Source organism: Mustela nigripes, chromosome 6 (genome assembly GCF_022355385.1).
Source record: "Mustela nigripes isolate SB6536 chromosome 6, MUSNIG.SB6536, whole genome shotgun sequence".
NCBI classification, from domain to species: Eukaryota; Metazoa; Chordata; class Mammalia; order Carnivora; family Mustelidae; genus Mustela; species Mustela nigripes.
Window position 1 is genome coordinate 109,283,514 of NC_081562.1, and position 16,646 is coordinate 109,300,159.

At 58.2% G+C, this 16,646-nt stretch overlaps 1 protein-coding gene across 1 annotated transcript in view; it reads right to left on the minus strand.

Annotated features, from left to right (window-relative positions):
* Positions 1 to 630: 630 nt before the first annotated feature.
* ADARB2 (adenosine deaminase RNA specific B2 (inactive)) overlaps positions 631 to 16,646 on the minus strand; it is a 336,318-nt gene continuing 320,302 nt past the window's right edge. The window contains exons 7-8 of the mRNA XM_059403984.1: positions 14,861 to 15,029; positions 631 to 880 (exon numbers count right to left, since the gene is read on the minus strand). Coding sequence (XP_059259967.1) covers positions 676 to 880; positions 14,861 to 15,029 — 374 coding nt within the window. The 3' untranslated portion in view covers positions 631 to 675. The remainder of the gene's footprint in view (positions 881 to 14,860; positions 15,030 to 16,646) is intronic.

Consider the following 16,646-nt stretch of genomic DNA (forward strand, 5'->3'; position numbering starts at 1 on the left):
GTTTCCTCCGGCCTCTGGGGAGGCTGGTTCTCAGGCACCGGGAGAGCGTCTGTGACTGTGAGGTGGACAGCGGCGGCCGCCATCCGCGGTCCCCTCCGGAACACCGAGTCAGTGTGAACGCGATGGGCTCCACAGTGCTCGCCGGCCGTGGGACGCGACCCTCACGCCGGCTGTGTGCTGGGCGGCCGGGGTTGGCCGTCCCCGTCTTGCAGCGGGGACCCTGAGGCTCTGGGGGTCCGGGGCTGCGCACATGGCCAGTGCGGGAGGCTACGGGCGGGCCGGCTTTGTGCCTGCGCGTGTCCGTGCTGCTCCCTACATGTGCCTCCTGGACGCCTCGTGTGAGGACGGCACTCGGGCCGCGAGCCCTGCAAATCCCCGCTTCCAACCCCCCTGCCCTCTGTCAGAGACGCCTCCCGTGAGCGAAGCCGGTCGGGTAAGTCATCCTGGTGGACACGCGTGGGGCGGTGACACCATGATGTGGTCGAGGGTGTGTCCCAGGCTGCTCCCCCCTCCCAGTGCCCGGTCCTCCGTTCGGGAGGCACGGCAGCCCCCCTTACAGGCTTATGTTCCTGCCCTTTTGCTGGCTACGTCCTAAGTAGCCGGTGGCCGACCCGGTAACAGCGGCCTGAGTTGGGACACGTGGGGCCGGCCGGCGGGAGGGCACGAGTCCCGTGTCTACGGGGACAGAGCTTTCTTACCGCTGAGGAGGGGCTGGTTGTGCCGGTAGGAGGTGGGCAGCTGGCCGACGTCCTCGGTGCGGTGGCTCATGACCCGGGAGAGGTGACCCGTGTGGCGCAGGCTGCCCACAATGATGCTGTGCAGGTACACGGGCTCGATGAAGTGGCAGAGCAGCGCGCCCTGCAGACCCAGCACGTTCCACCTGCGGGGAGAGGGCGTCAGCGCGGGCACCGGGCGGCGGGGCCCCTCCTTCCCCACCTGCGGGGCTGGCTGAGTGCCCCCCACCCCGCCTGCCCGCCCCTCCCCCCGCCGGCCTGTCCCTCCCCCTGCTGGCCTGCCGTACCCCGCCTGCCCTCCCCCCACATGATCCTGGTGCCCCGTCCACGCTGAGGCCGGAGGTCCTGTGGCCGCGCCCGACCCAGTAGAGTGGTCGGGGCTGCTCTTGGCCACGCACGCGGCTGGCGGAGCTCTGGCTTTGATCATGACGCGAGTTTTTAGACGGCAGGGAAGCCCTACATCCTCTGAGCGACTCGAAACTTAAAAAAAAAAAAAAAAGACATTCTGTCCCCAAAGCGAATCTGAATTTTTCGTGAGGTTAGCGGGCGGATATCAGAAATGGAGTTTATTTATTTCCGTTTTGGGCAAAATAGCTTCTTCTCCTTTTGTCCTCAGCAGTCAAAGGACCCGTTGTGCCGTTACATGACATTAATAAACGGCCGTGTTTTGCTCCGAGGAGGATGTTGATTTTCGAAGCCCAGACCAGACAGGAAGGACAAGGCCGTCCTTCTCTGAGATAAATGCAGCCCTGGGCAAGCGCTCTTGCTTCTGCAAGCAAAGATGACAGCAGCATTTTGAGATTTTTTTCCCCCTAAACTTGGGTAATACAAGGTGACACGCATCTGTTTGAGGCAGCATTTCGTGGTTTCCGCTGTAAATAACGTGTCTAAAACCCAGCCCCCACCAGCGGCAAACACTATGCAGCTAATTTCTTACATCATCATTCTTTTCATTAATTAACATTTCTCCGCTGTTAGAGCAATTATTGTGGTGCCTCCATGCCGTACATTTCTTTTCTTGATTAATAAGGAGTCATTATATTTCCCTTTCCCGAAGCAGTCAATTAACGCAGAATCTTTTCCATTAATTACCGAACGGTTAAAACCAGCATGCCCTACCTGGAGAGCAATCTGCTCCCGGAACCTGTGACACCAATTGCTTTAAAAAGTTCTCTTTAAATTTTATTCCAAAAACACAAGCAATTTAGCCAGCGATATTAATTTGCCTCCAAAGCATTGTGGTGAACGAGAGCCATGTTTTAATCTCATGCAAGAGGAGGCAGCCATCTGGCGGGCGAGGGCCGGGAGAGCGAGTCTCCACTCTCCCCACAAACGCGGTCATTAAAGTAATGTGTTCATCTACATAAAACTCAAATGGAATATAAAAGGTAATATTTATATACAAACAATTTAGTCCTACCATTTGAACAGTCATTGGTTTTATGAAACATTTACTTTAGTCTATCAGATTTGCATAACTTCACTTAAAAAATAATCGTGGTCATTTCTGTAAGTCACATCCTTTCTTTCGGAAGGACTGAAATGGCTGTTCACACACACACGCGCGTGCACGCACGCACACACACGCAAACACACACACATGCGCGATTTCACCAAAGCGGGTGTCCGTGAGTTTCGGAGGAGCAGACTTTCCGAAAGCAACACGAGGTCTTCTCGCTGACCGTCGGACCCGTCACTTGGCGACACGCCGCCGCCCGGACTCCCGCTCTGCCAGGCCAGCCGGCGTGGCCGGGGGGCTGCCTCACTTCTCATGGATAAAGTACAGAATTTCAACAAATTCATGGATAGGAGGGTATTTTGGTTTGTTTTTTGTTTTGTTTTGTTTTTGCTATGCGCACTTTCCGTGGAAGGAACACTGCTGTTTCGGAGCAGTGACTGAGGGACTGGGATCCTTCCCTTAAGTCTGAGACCAGTATTTGCAGGCAGTGCCGGCGAAGTGAGGAGAATCCAACAAAGTCACTTCAGCTAGTGTTTTAGTTTCCTCCTTTTTGGATTTGCAGAAGCGGGAAAGTATGCCAAGAAGAGGAGGAGCAAGGTTAGCAGGAGGTAGGTCTCTTCGGCTGTGCGAGGTTTCGGTCTTTACACTTTGTTCCCCAGCCCCGCAGAGGCTTTCTTGTGTTTGCACGTGTGGCTGCACACGGCTCCCGCAGAGAAAGTGGCCGAGGCAGTCAGTCCGCAGGCACGATGCTAGGCTACCGGTGGTGGCCAAGGGTTCTGCGGTGCAGGCAGCCCACGTGTGTCCTGGCTCCGATTACGAGAGAAACGTGATTCAAAGCAGAGAAATGGACATTTCCCCCATCGATAACAAAGCACGTGCCTGAAGCATGGCAATAAATGGGTATTCTTGAGCAATAAAATGAGTATTCCCAGAAGAGACAGTGCCGTCCTGTAGACCATCGGGTGCTGGCTTTGAGCAGAGTGTCTGGAGCGTAATCGGGGTGCTCCTGATTCTGCAGGATTGTCTAAAAACAAGTAACTTCCATATCTGGCTTCGTCTTGATAACCTTTAAAACAAAGAGAAAGTCTGCCTCCTCCTCGCCTGCTGCAGGAGTTTGAACTCACTCCACTAACGTGATTGGGAAAACCAAATGTCTTCCTCAACAAAAACAGTGAATACCGTTATGCTGAAAATAAATAAAAAAATAAATTAAAAAAAAAAAAGAAAGGGACTCTTCAGCGTTCCGGATTGAAGAAAACACTGCGCCTTTTGTTCAAGCAGCGGATATTTCTGCAGTGTTGACAGAGAAAAAAAAAAATCCCATGTCTGGTTTTCGATATAGATAATCCGCAATAAATGTGTTTCCACCTGTTTGTCAGTCACAGAAGTACCAGAGACGTGCAGGGGATGGAGAGAAGACCTGCCGCCCTTTAACCGAGCGATGCTCGCTCCTTGCGCAGTTTGGATCTTGGCCTCTAAGACTCAGCAGGGACAGTCACAGGGATGAGCCCTACCCCAGAGGGTCACCACCCGCGCGCCCTGGCCCGTAAGACAGGGGACTGGGGTTCCTGTCACGTGCTTCGGACAGTTGGGGTTCTTGCCTGTTTCTGTACCTCCTTGCCGTGGTGTAACTCCCCTAAATTACAGGGACGTCTACGGCACCGTCTTCGGGTACGATCAGAACAGACGCTTACTTGGCGTGAGACAGAAACGTCGATCAACGGAACGGAACAGAGCCCGGAACCGGTCCGCGGCAGAGGACCTGAGGACGCGCACCGGGCCGAGGGCGGAGGCGGTCTCGCCAGCGCGTGGGGCCGGGAAAAGCGGCCGGACCCGCAGCGGAATGAGGCTGGACCTCTTCTCCCACCACACCCGAAGCAAACGCCAGGCGGATTAAAGACGTGAATGTAAGAGTGGCAGCTGGGAGGAGTCTTGAAGGAATTGTCCGAAGTGAATGAGTCAGAGAGAAAGACAGGTACTGCGCGATCTCACTTGTCCATGAAATTCAGAAAAGCCGAACTCGCAGAAGCAGAGTGAAGTGGTGGTTGCCGGGGGCTGAAGGCCGTGCGGGAAGGAGGGAGACGTTGGTCAAAGCGCGAACTCTCAGAAGAGAGATCAGTTTGGGGATCGAATTATAGCGCGGAGACTGTGTTTAGTAAGACCGTATTATATACTTGAGATTACAAAGAGTAGATCCCGAAGGTTCTTGCCACAAAAGGGAAGTGGTAACGGCAAGGTGCTGGCGTGTTAGCCAAAGCTTCGGTGGCGACTGTGTCCCCGTGTGTGAACGCATCAAGGGCACTGTCTATGCCTTAAACTCCCGTAATACTGTGTCAGTCACATCTCCGTGAAGCGGGGGTGGGGTTACGTACTTGCTTCGCGTTTTTCCTCATCCATAGGACAGCTTGCCCGTCATCTGAATGTACAGCCACACCCGGCTGGGAAGAACCCCCAGACTTTGCTCCACTCGTGAAGTCCAGGTTGGGGCAGGAGGCATGAGGGAGACGCAGCCCTCCCTGTTCTGCCGGAATGACCGCAGCGTTGCAGATGGGTGGTTTCCAGCTTTGGTGCGCGCTGGGCTCATGTCGGGGGCTCCGAGACTCCCTTGGTGCCAGGTGCCCCCACACTCGGACATCATGGGGCCGGGGTGCAGACCAGGCATCCGCCTTGCCGGTGCCCGATGCCACAGTGATTCTGACGCATGACAGGCCGAGACCCTTCTGCGGCCAGGCGGTCGGCACAGACGTTGGAGTCAAAAGCACATGGATGGAACTAGAGCCTATCATGCTTAGCAAAATAAGTCAAGCGGAGAAAGACAACTATCATATGATCTCCCTGATATGAGGAAGTGGTGATGCAACATGGGGGCTTAAGTGGGTACGAGAAGAATAAATGAAAGAAGATGGGATTGGGAGGGAGACAAACCATAAGTGACTCTTAATCTCACAAAACAAACAGGGTTGTTGGGGGGAGGGGGTTTGGGAGAAGGGGGGTGGTATTATGGACATTGGGGAGGGTATGTGCTTTGGTGAGTGCTGTGAAGTGTGTAAACCTGGTGATTCACAGACCTGTACCCCTGGGGATAAAAATATATGTTTATAAAAAATAAAAAATTATATTAAAAAAAAAAAAAGCTCAGGGCAAATCCCAGGTGTGACTTCCGTGAGCTGCATTCCTGTGACCACTTTGCTTGCTACGCTGGACGACAGCCTACAGCAGCGGTCCTTGAAGTGTGGGGTCTGGACGGGCTGTATGTGCATCACCGGGGACTTGAGAGAAATGCACACTCTGGGCCCCACCTCAGACCGACGGACTCAGAAGCTCAGGGCTGGCAGAGCGAGCTTCAGCGAGCCTTCCAGGGGGTTCTCCGGCTGCTACGCTTAGAATGCTGGGTCCTGTGCCGAGTGCATGGTCATAACGTAGTGTCTGCTTCTCAGTCATTTCAGAGTCTGCAGGAGAGGACTTACTCCCTCCCAGTCTGGGCGTCGGTACCTGCCCCCCGGGCCCCAGTCAAAACCTTCCTCTCCCGCCCCTCGACGAGGCGGGTGATCCTGCGGCACTCGTGCGCAAGTGGCCCATCCCGTTCCCGTCTGCTGGTGCGGACTTTCCCAGCAAAAGGGAAGGGCCAGACCAGGAACTCCTCCACTCAGGGACGTCACCGCTGGGGATCCGCAGGCCACAGGTGTGAGCACAGTCGTGAGAGAATTGTTGGCTGTTGCAAAGCAAACAAAGCAAAACGAAAGGCCTGGAATCATCTAACGGCTTCTTAGTAGGGGCTGTTAGATAATTACCGTCCGTTCCCGGAGGAGTTTGGATATGGCCGCCCGCAGCTCACCTGCCGGCCAGGGACACGGTCACCGCCTTCTGTCCACGCTGCTCTCTGTCCTCACTGCTCTCCGGCCGGCCCCCTCTGCTTACTCCCTCAGACGCCGTGAACTGGTCGAGTTAGGGAACTCACCATTTCCGTGGAAACCACACGTGTTGTCCTCCTGCTCTCGCTCACGCTACCATGTTCTTCTGGATTCCAGCCAAGCAGTCCAGGAAGGGGACTCAGCCCACAGCTTGGCTGAGCTCCTAGGTGCCCGTCAACCCCAGCTGGCCAGCCGTGTGAGCGTTCCGTATGGAGAGTGGCCCCTGACCCCAGGGGCTGCCCGTGCGGATGCTGTCCGATCAAGTCCCCTGCACATGGAAGGTTTGCCTGCAGAGTGCGTGGTGTGTTTCAGGCCCCTCTGTTTTGGGATGGTTGTTACAGATAGTGGACACCTGTCTGCTCTGAGGTGACCTCTGGCTACCAGTAGGTCCTCAGGATGTCTGTGTGTGTCATGGCGCTCAGAGTCCCCTGGACATCAGCAGTGACGGCAGAAGCTGGGGATACAGGTGTCCTGGTGGTCGGGCTTGGGTCAGGATGATGTCCTGCCACTTTGGGTTATTTTCAGCTGAAAGAAATTACTTCTGCTTACACACTGTCTCATGTCTGTTTTGCAGAATCCTACCTGGGCCACGTCCTCTCTCGACCCAACATTTCTGTCTGCAGCTGCCCGACAGACTGAGTGTGAGCAGTCTGGCCAGACGGAGAGCAGCACGGTGACTCGGTTTTTCCGACCAGACTGTCTCTCTGTTCTCCGTGCCAGCACGTGCGCGTCCTGCATGTGGGGTTTCCAGGATGCGTGGGGTTTCCGGTGCTGATTGAGCCACGGGCCGGTGTCCCCATGGCCAGCTCCAGGCTCCGGCTGGCTCTCAGAGCTCTGGGCCCCATGGCCCTCCTGAGACGGGCTGTATTCGGCCCCTGGTTCCTGGAGGACAAGTGTAACTCTATTACTCTAGGGAGCCCCTTTTGTTCCTTTTGTGGAGATGGAACCGGAAGGTGAAGCTCTGGCTACTGTGTGTGCACCACGAGCTCCTTCTGCCCAGACCTGCGCTCGAGGCTATTTCTTTTCAAGTCCCCAGACACGGTCTCCCTCCCCTCGGTCCCAGCATCAGGACCCCGCCACGTCCTGCTGGCGCTGTACCGTGCATGAGATGTCCGTGGCCTTGACTCACATGGTTGCTTCACTGACCCCTTTGCTTTCCTTGGACCAAGGTCTTGTCTCCTGTGGGGCCAACCAGATTTCCAGATGGTTTTGCAGAAACTGAACTTCCCAGCCGTTTGCAGAGTCCGGGGTGGGGTGGGGTGGAGCCGTGCAGATCCGTGTTGCTTTAGGTACAAGAGATGAGGCGCCAGATAGGCGGTGTCTGTACTGGGAGCGTGTTCCTGACGTTGCCGCTGGAGCTTCTGTAAGACTGGGTGCGGGCAGACTGCCACCACGTCTTTGGTGCCGGAAGCGTAGCAGGGCTGTTGAACCGGGCATCCTGGGGCGGGTGTTTGGGAGGACGTCTTTTAAAAGGACCTGTAGCTCCAGAACGGAAAGATGAGCAGCACTGCCGCTTGATTCCCACGGAGCGGGGAACGTTCCAGCAGAGGACGACCACCGGCAGATCGGGGGCAGGGGGCTGGTGGTGGGGAGCTGAGAGGCGCCGCCCACGGCTGCGGTCAGAAGGAGGAAGTCACTCTTCACCGTCTGAAATCCGAGTTTAGAAGTCAGGCAGTGCCCTCCTCCCCGGAGAACAGCTCTAATTTTTTACAGTTCATTTTTATGGAGAAAGTTTTAATCTATTCATTTAAAGACACATTGTGATCAATAATCAAGCTCAGGTACTTAAAATTAGAAACCATAGCTAAAGGAACATTAGTTCCAGAAGATTTACACTTTTATGTGCCGCTCAGATTGGAATCCTGCGTGCAGAGGCAGAGCACCCGGCTTTGGTTCCCCTCTTTGCAGGGGGCGGTGTGTGCCGTGGGAGCGTGCGTGGGTGGGCGACTGCGGCGGGAGAAGCAGAGCGCGCATTCGGGAAGGCGCCCACGACAGTGCCGTTAGCTGTCCCCCCTCCACGGTCTCGTGGAGCCGCGGCACCTGCGCTCTGGTGTCTCTTGGAGGAGGAGTCTGATGCTCTTGGGGGCGCAGTTACCCTCCTAGTCTGCGCTGCGGAAGGTCGGCTGCCATGGTGGCCGGGGAGCGGCTTCCTCTCTGTCGTGACGCTGTCCTCACCGGGGAATGGGTGGTGGCGTTGTGGGAGCTGACTTTACTGTGGCTTGGTCTTGTTGCGTGATTTTCCAAAGACCACACGAGTTGGGCTAAGCGAGCCCACCTCTCACCTCTGGGGGCTGGTCTCCCGGGGTCGTGGCGGCACACACCCCGTGGGGTCTGGAAACGACAGCCACGGGTTCTCTCTCAGCCCCCGAGGCTCCAGCGTGAGGTCCAGGTGTGCTCGGGGCTCTGGGGAAGCCGGACCAGGCCTTTCTCTGATCCTTGTTGGGGGTTGCTGCTGGCTGCCTTGCTGTTCTGTGGCTTGTAGACACGGCACCTCCTTGTCCCCGGGTCCCCTCTTACAAGGACCCATGTGGCTGAATGCAGAGCCAACCAGAATCGCCCCTCGTGCTTGCTGAGTGCGACACCTGAGGGCACTTCCGCAGGTTCTGGCTGTGAGGACATGGACATGCTGTTTCAGGGGCCACGGTTCAGCCTGTGGCATCTGCTGTGGCCCATCGGGAGGTCCCATCCCGTCTCATCTGCGAGCACCTCCTGGTTACCCTCTACCGTGGGTGGGCTCTGTGACCCTCGCAGGGGAGTGTGTCCGGGTGCGAAGCCTTCGTGTGAGGATGTCATGGGCTCCATCATCCCCGTAGCCATCGGGGGAAGCTCCGGATGCCCGGGAACAGGGAGCCGTGCCCACGGACCGCCCCGAGGCCGGAGCTCCATGGACCCTGAGGGTGCCGCGCAGCGCCCCGTCTGCCGAGGGGATGGCCAGCGCGGCGGCCCTGACGGCCGAGTCCGGGCGGAGCGGACGCTGGCTGCTGCCGTCTGTCCCCGCCGGGGTACTGCTGTCTCTCGTACTTTCCCCTTTTCCTCGTGTCTCCTCCCTGCGTTTGACTCAGTAACGGGGAGCCGCTCTCCGAGCTCAGCTTCGGCAGTCGGGCATGACGCTTGTCTCCTGGTCTCGCTCAGCGGCCCCTTCGTCTGCAGGCGGCAGACCCCCAGTGTCGGGGCATCGCGGGGCGCCCACCGTGGGGAGCTTTGCGGTTGGTTTGGTTTTCCCACGAGGCCAGTTCAGCCGCAAGGGACAGACTGTCCCCGACTGGAGCCCTGGGACTGACTTATCTTCGAGACCGCATTTCTGCCATTTGTACAGAATCTACAGAGAAATGGTTTCACTTTGAAAAGTCTCTGACGACCCAAGAATGTCCATGGTGATTGACAACTGTGTCCCTAACAAAAGACACCAGATTTTCTTTTGTGCTATGTTCAAGGTCAGGATTATTTTTAGGGGGAATAATTTAGGCTGCGTGTCCCCATTCTGAGGCCGTGGGGTGTCTTTCCCCAAGCACGGGGCAGCAGAGAGCTCTCGCGTGACCCAGGACGCCCGGGTCTGCACTGCTCGGCTCTCTGGCTCTGGAGCCTCTCCCCTCCCGCTGCACGGGACGCCCCAGGCGTTACTTTCCAATGGAGCCAAGTGTGACCTCCGTCAGGCAGCTGGGAGCCCGCGCGCCGAGCAAAGCCTTCAAGAACGCGGGCATGGTTCCCTGTGCTGACTTGCGCAGGACGCCCCGGCACACGGGCTTCTCCAGCTGCAGCCCCACACCTTCAACAGGGGTTTAGTGACTATGACGTCACCATGCCCACAGCTGCCCTTTTCACCTTGGACAGTCCCCTCGACTTAGAGAAGCCGGGCCTGCATCTGTGGTCGGGGCCTCTGCCCGTGCTCTCCGCGTCCTGCGTCCGGCTCACCGCAGCCGCCCAGACTCTGCGGTTTCTGTCACTCTCTCAGTGTGCCCGGGGCCACCCTGCACCGCCCCAGGCCGCGAGAGCTCCACCCTCCTGACTGTGGGGCCCCACTGTCCTTCCACGGGGCACAGGACTTAGGTCTGTTGCTTCTGGGTGGCCTCTTCGTGTCTCAGAGTGGCTGTGAGTGTCACGTCCGTGGGAGTCACCCAAGCCCGGCAGGTGCTCCAGAATTTCCGGGAGGACCCAGGGAGTGCACATGGGTCATGCACGGAGGCGGGGGGCGGTCTCAAGGTGATGTGGGGGGGGGCGCCCCGTGCTGAGCACGTCCTGTCGCAGAACTTCGGATCCCAGAGGGGGCCGCCAAGGTGGTGTTCCAGGGGGCCGGGGGCCAGGCGGGGTGACAGCCTCCAGTCCTCCTCATGGGGGAGGAGAGTTGCCTGTGGAGAGAGAGAAGGACTGCAGCCTCCCTCCGTGATTCCCAGGAGACGGAGGGTCTCGTGGACGAGCCCGTGCCGCTGGTGTTGAAGGGACGGAGCTTCCTCTGCGGTGAGGCGCTCGTCTCCAGTGGAGACCTGGGCCGGTCAGGGGTACGGTCTGCCGCCCTGCTTCCCGTTCCCACGGACGGGCCCCCTGCCGCTGCAGGGCCACGGGGGAAGCCAGAAGCCCAGTCGGAGGGCTGAGAAGAGCAACTGGCCGGACAGGAAGGACAGGGGAGGCGCTGTCTGAGGGCCGGCATCCAGGACGTGTGTTCACGGTGTTCTACGGCACGCTGTAAACCACGGTAAAAGCTTGAAGCCTTGTGTCACATGTTTTGCTGTAAACCTGTCTTTGCACCATCTCAACACTGACGGTGTGACACGATACCCATTGTGGCTCAGGAGATCACGCTCAGAAGGTCTGTGTGCTCTAATTCATGTCGCGTGGCTGTCTTTGATCCAAAACGGACACCTGTGTGTTGCCTTGGATCTCGGAGGGAAGTAAGCAGCTGTGCTGGTTCAGATCATTGGATGGAGCCCGCTCTCTTCGCGATTCATGGATGTGGGGGGTTTGCAGGAGTACAGATTGGTCTCGTGGGTGCACTTCTCTTCCTTAACTAAAGATACAAGTTTATTCACCGTTTTCCCTCCAAATAAACACGCCTGCATTATGTGGCGAGGTCAGTGCCCCCCAGACCCGCCTCTGTCACCACGTGGACGTGACTCGCGGGTCCCAGCAGCACCTGGGCTAAGAGCCTTGGCCGGTCCCCAGGGAAGCGTGTCTGTCCTGAGAGTAAACCCTGCGGTTTGCGGGCGGCGCAGACAGCTGCCGGCAGAGTGAGGGCCCAGCAGAGGCTGCGTCCCTGCGTCTGCCGAGCCATCTCTGGGGCTAGGGAAGGGGGGAAGGCCCCCAGGTTCGGGATCCCACTGGGCCCCCTGTGCTGTGCTGTCCATGTGGGAGGCCGTGGCCGCCTGGACAGGGGGTCCCAGCTGCGCAGCGTTCCCTGCTCGCCGATGGGATGCACCTGTGCACACCATGTGGGGGCTCAGGACTGAGGGTGTGGGGCCTCATCAGAGGGACGTCGGCGTGTCCGAGAAGCCCCATCTTCCTGGTGGTTTTCTGCAGTGACCGACATGAGTTTCTGGATATTTGCGGGTAACTGTCCTCAGCAGCTGCTGCCGGCACCGGTCACCTGCTCCCCGTCTCCTCCACAAATGATCCCGCACAGACGCTGGGCGGTCTCCGTCCCCCGTCCACCTGCCTGTTTCTCCTGCGAGCACCATTGTGATGTGGCGCTCCGGCTTTGGGGGGGCAGGCAGCCCCACGGGACCCACGAGTGACCTGTCGGATGCCGTGGGGACGGGCTCTCCCGAGCAGCGCAGGTGGAAGCCAGACGCCCTTGGCGGTGGTCGGGGGTGAGCACCGATGGTCCCCCCGGAAGTGTGGGTTAGAGAGCAAGTGAGTAATCACCGAGGGAAGGGCGCTGGGTTTAGGGGTTGGTTCTGGAAGGGGAGAAGGACGAGCATGTGGTGACCGCGTGGCCAGTTTCAGGCCAGTAGCTGCAGGAACAGGAGGGGATGAAGCTGGAGGCTCCAAGGAAGGCGGGAGGCACGGGTGGGGTCGGATGCGAGCGGCTGTCCCCGTCGCAGTGGGGGCGGGGACAGGTGGGACACGGCCACAACGGGTCATGGCCTCCTGCGTGGGATGAGCCTTGTCTGTGCGTCTCCCGCCTTCACACACACGCCTGTTTGGGTTCCTGCCTTTGTGTGCTCACTTCGTCCCGAGGGAGATGACGCACACGTTACTTGGAGTCTCTGTGACTTGAGACCTACGACTCTGACGGGTGTGGGTAACAGCAAGCTCCCCCCGCAAAAAGGGCACCGACTGGCAGCCTCTGCCCATTTCCGGGGTGTAAACACCACTGCCGTGGCCGGTTTCACGCAACTGGCGCAGAGCCCTGACCTGGGTTTGGGGCTGGACCCGCGGTGGGCGGGTGTTTTGCGCACCTCCCTCGTGCGGACACCGTGCGTGCGAAATGAGCAAACGTAGGAGTAACGTGGTTAGGAAAGGTTGAGTTTTGACTATTTTTTGCCTGTTTTTGATATAACTTTTTTAGTTGAAAGTTTTTGTTATTTGACCCTTAAGGACAACTGTGTTTACTCGTCTGCTTTCAAGATTGCCTGATGACCATCGGCTCTCGTGGGCTGAGTTGGCTCAGCGGCCGTGCGCAGACTGGAGAGCTGAGGGGGTCCTCCTGGGAGGAGGGGCGTGACTCCCACGTCCGTGTGCTCAGAGAGAAGACGGGGATGGAGGCAGGAGGGTGGTGGGTGAGGGCTTGGAGGGGTGAGTGAGGAGGGCTCGCTACCAGACGTGGGGACCGGAGCTTGGCGCATGGAGAGAGGCTTCCGGTGGGGCTGCAGTCCTTCCCCTCCTGGGTCGGTTCAGGGAGAGAGCGCGGTCCTTCTGGCCGGCCCCAGACACCAGCGTCTTCCTCCGAGGCAGGCTAGACTCATTCTCAAGCCAGGACGGCGTCTGAAGCCCCTGGCGGGATGCCAGCTGGTCTTTTGTTCCTCCGGGTGGTTTGATGAGAAAGGGCGGAGCCTGACTCGGCAGCACACCCATGCACGCCGGCGTCGTGCGGGGCTTCTCCCGCGGTTCACCGGCCGCCGGTCGACGTGTGGATCCCATAGACAGCGAAGTCTCAGGGCTGCGGCATTAATTCACTTTTTTTCTAGGGACTCAGTTAATTTAGAAACCCGATGTGATCTCCAGGCAGCGAGAGCATTTCAGTTAGGTGAAAACTACCCCCTCTTTCCTGCTTCCTGAATAGACGAGAGTATTAACAAGGAGGAATACATTTTCCTCTGAAAGATGAGCTGCTTGACGAATCCGGGCCTTTCCCTTTGATGCAGAAATCGGTGGCTTGATGTATTGTCATTAGACTGTCTGTTGCCTCTGCGGGCCCAGAGCAGAGCCGCAGCCCGGGAAGTACACGGCTCCATTTCTCCTGCAGCCATTGGCTGAGTCCCAGGAGAGCTCGGTTTGTCCCTGAGCCCGGCACATCTGGGGAGGCAGGGGCCCCGTGTGTGGGGCCTGCGGTGGCCGCCCCTTGCTCTGCCTGGCCTCACCTGCCTGCCCCTGCCAGCCCCGTGCTGAGCCTCCCAGGGAGAAAAGCTGCATCTCGCCTGTGCTCAAGGCCTGGGGGCAAAGGTCTGCGGGGCGGCGGGGGTGGGCCCAGCCTCGCGTGAGGCGCTGTTTGCGGTGAACACACAGTCCCACCTCACGGAGTCCACCCCGGGAATGCCGGGGGAACACGCTGGGGAGGGCGCACCTTCCATGGCCCCTTGGGGACACCCCACCCGGCCTCCAAGTCTGTCCCCTGGATGGACTCTGGCCCCTCCGGAGCCTCGGTGTCCCCCCGCCCCTTAACCTCGGCCTCCTGCCTCCTCAGTCCTGTGGGTTCCAGCCCCAAGCCCTTCCAGGCCGAAGGTCTTGGGAGCAGCCATGTGGCTGAAAGTCGGGGTGGCGGGGGGCTTGCCCCGAGGCCACAGTGTTCTTGTTCATGGATTACACATTAATCCGTGGATCTGGGGGTCACTCTCAGCAAGGCTTTCCACCACCAGCCTGGTGCTCCGGCCGCCCTCATGGTGGCCACACCCTGCTCTGTGGGGGCAGAGTCCTGCTTACCAGGGGCTTGGACTGCTTCCAAACCTCGGTGACAGGAATGCTGCCCCGTGGGGCTGGCGCGTGTGGGGCAGCACGGGAAGGGGGTGGTGGTGGGGTCGCGAGCAAGGGGGCCCCTCCCTGAACAGAAGGTGCCTTTGAGGGGCACCTGCGTGCCCTTTAGCAAACCCCTTGTCCTCCTGCTGGCTTCCCACCGAGACCCTTCAAGGGGGGGCTTTTGAGGTTCCTTCTAAAAAGAGATTCTCTTACGGCGCGGGGAGGACTTCCAGCCGGCGGCGGTACAGGGGATGCGTTTCCTGGAAGGTCCTTCAGTCCTTAGAGAACAGGAAGAGGCCTGCCTGACAGGGCGCCCCACAGTGGGAGAGCTGACCCAGGACGCAGGCGGCCCCCCGGGTGGTGCTCAGCGACGGTAGGCCTGAAAGCACCGTGTGGCTCCCGACGGACCAGCGGGCCAGGCTGGTGCAGGCGGACAGTCCGACGTGGACCGAGGCTCTTCCATATGAGTGTTTGCCGGCGGCGGCAGCTGGGGGCTGCTGGCCCGTGCTCAGTGGAGCCCTGGAAGCCGGGAGCGCGGCCTGTGACCTAGGACACCCCTCCCCGCCCCCACAGATGCCTTCTCCATTCTGCCCTCACTCAGCCCTGCCAGGCCGCAGCCACCTGGGCGGAGGTGAGCAAGGGGCCGTTACCTGGCGATCTTGTCCGTGCAGGACATGGTGACAAGCTGCTCACCCAGCAGGACGCCGTCCCACGTCTGTACCGCGCTGGGGCCCCGGACAGGGACGGTCCCTTCCCCAGACTCGATCTTCGTGCGCAGGTGCCCGCGGAGCTTCCTGACCACGTGCTTGCTGCTGGTCACTAGGAGGCGAGAGGGAGCCGTGAGCCTGCTGGTGCGGAGCCCGGGAGTCCCTGCCTGGAGCCGTGCAGGGGTGGGGCCGGTCCCCACAGACACCTGCCCAGGACAGCTGTTGGGCTGGGGAGGCACAGATGAGTGCCCCGTGGAGGGTGGGGGCTGGTGTGAGCTGTGCTCAGAGCGCCCCCCTACACCGGCCCTGACTTCCCCTAAAGGCCCCGGGGCCGTCAGTGTCGGAGGCCCGAGCGCTCGGACAGCCCAGTGAGCGAGCGCGGCCGCGCTGCACGTGGTACTCGGGGCGCAGCGATCGAGCGCCCTGCCGTCCGCTGCTGCGAGATGCTGCTCTCTGCCCCTCTCCCAGCCATCTAAAGATCGTTCCCGCACCACCTGGAAAGGCCGTGGTGGATCTGGCCCGAGGGCTGTGCTCTGTAGACCAGGAGAGGTTTTCATCCTGGCTGCATTGTTTTCTAGCTGCGTAACCTTGGAGAGGTTGCTTGTGACCACTGCGGCACAGTCCTAAACTCGGGCTAATACTGCTGCCTGCGTCCTGAGCCGTGGGGACGGATGAGCTCAGACGGGCACACGCAGCGGGGCGTCCGCGCTCACCCAGGGTCTGTAGGACAAACGACGAGGTGGAGCCTATGAACTGGTTCCTGTGGGCCCTTCATGCCCTCATCCCTGTTCTGCTTTCCTTCCCAGAGCCCCCTAGCATGCGTGTGCACATAGACACACACACACTGCGCACCCCAAACCCCACAGTTATTTGGAGAAATAGCATGTGTAAAGGGAAGATTGTCTTGATTCTCTCTTTCCATAAAAAGTTCTGCACGTTAAGCCTGGATTATACTGGAATATGGAAGTGGTTAAGTGAGTTGCATACAAATGATATTTAATATAGTGATTCTAGCATTTACATATGTATGCTGACGTGGATGGATATTAAAGATACTTTCTTTACAAAGTTTCGATATTAGTTTTGAAGTTGTGGAAATAGGATTTCTGCCTTATTTATCCTTACTGAGGCATCAAGTAGTAACTTGTGGATTTATATGTGTATCTTCTTTTACAGATCTCAAAATGATTGGCAGGATATTTTCTGTTTCTAGGAACTGAAGTTTTTTCACGAGATTTCCATAGTTTCAAAAGTCTATGTTTTAGGGAGAAAGATTGCTCACTGTACTCCTTGTAGGAAGTAAACTTTTAAAAGGGTTCAGGTTGCTTTTTGATCCTCACCAATGAGGTGCTTGATGAGATCTAGTTTTGGGTGATCTATGAGTCGCCCACAGATGGAAGAACTGAGAGACCGAGCCTGGGTCAGCACAGCCAGAGATGCTCCTTGATGGTGATGGTGAGAGTGCAGATCTCTGTAGCTTCAAATGGTACTAGGAGTCAGATGGTGACAATGACGGTGGTGGTGATGATGAGGATGGTCAAGAACAGTGGTTACAATAATGATGAAGATGATGATGGGGGTGATGGTGATGGTGTTGTTGGTGGTGATGATGGTGATGATGGTGGTGGTAGTGGTGATGGTGATGATGGAGGTGTTGGTGATGATGGTGATGATGGTTGTGATAGTGGTGATGGTGATGATGATGGTGATGATGGTGATGGTGGTGTTG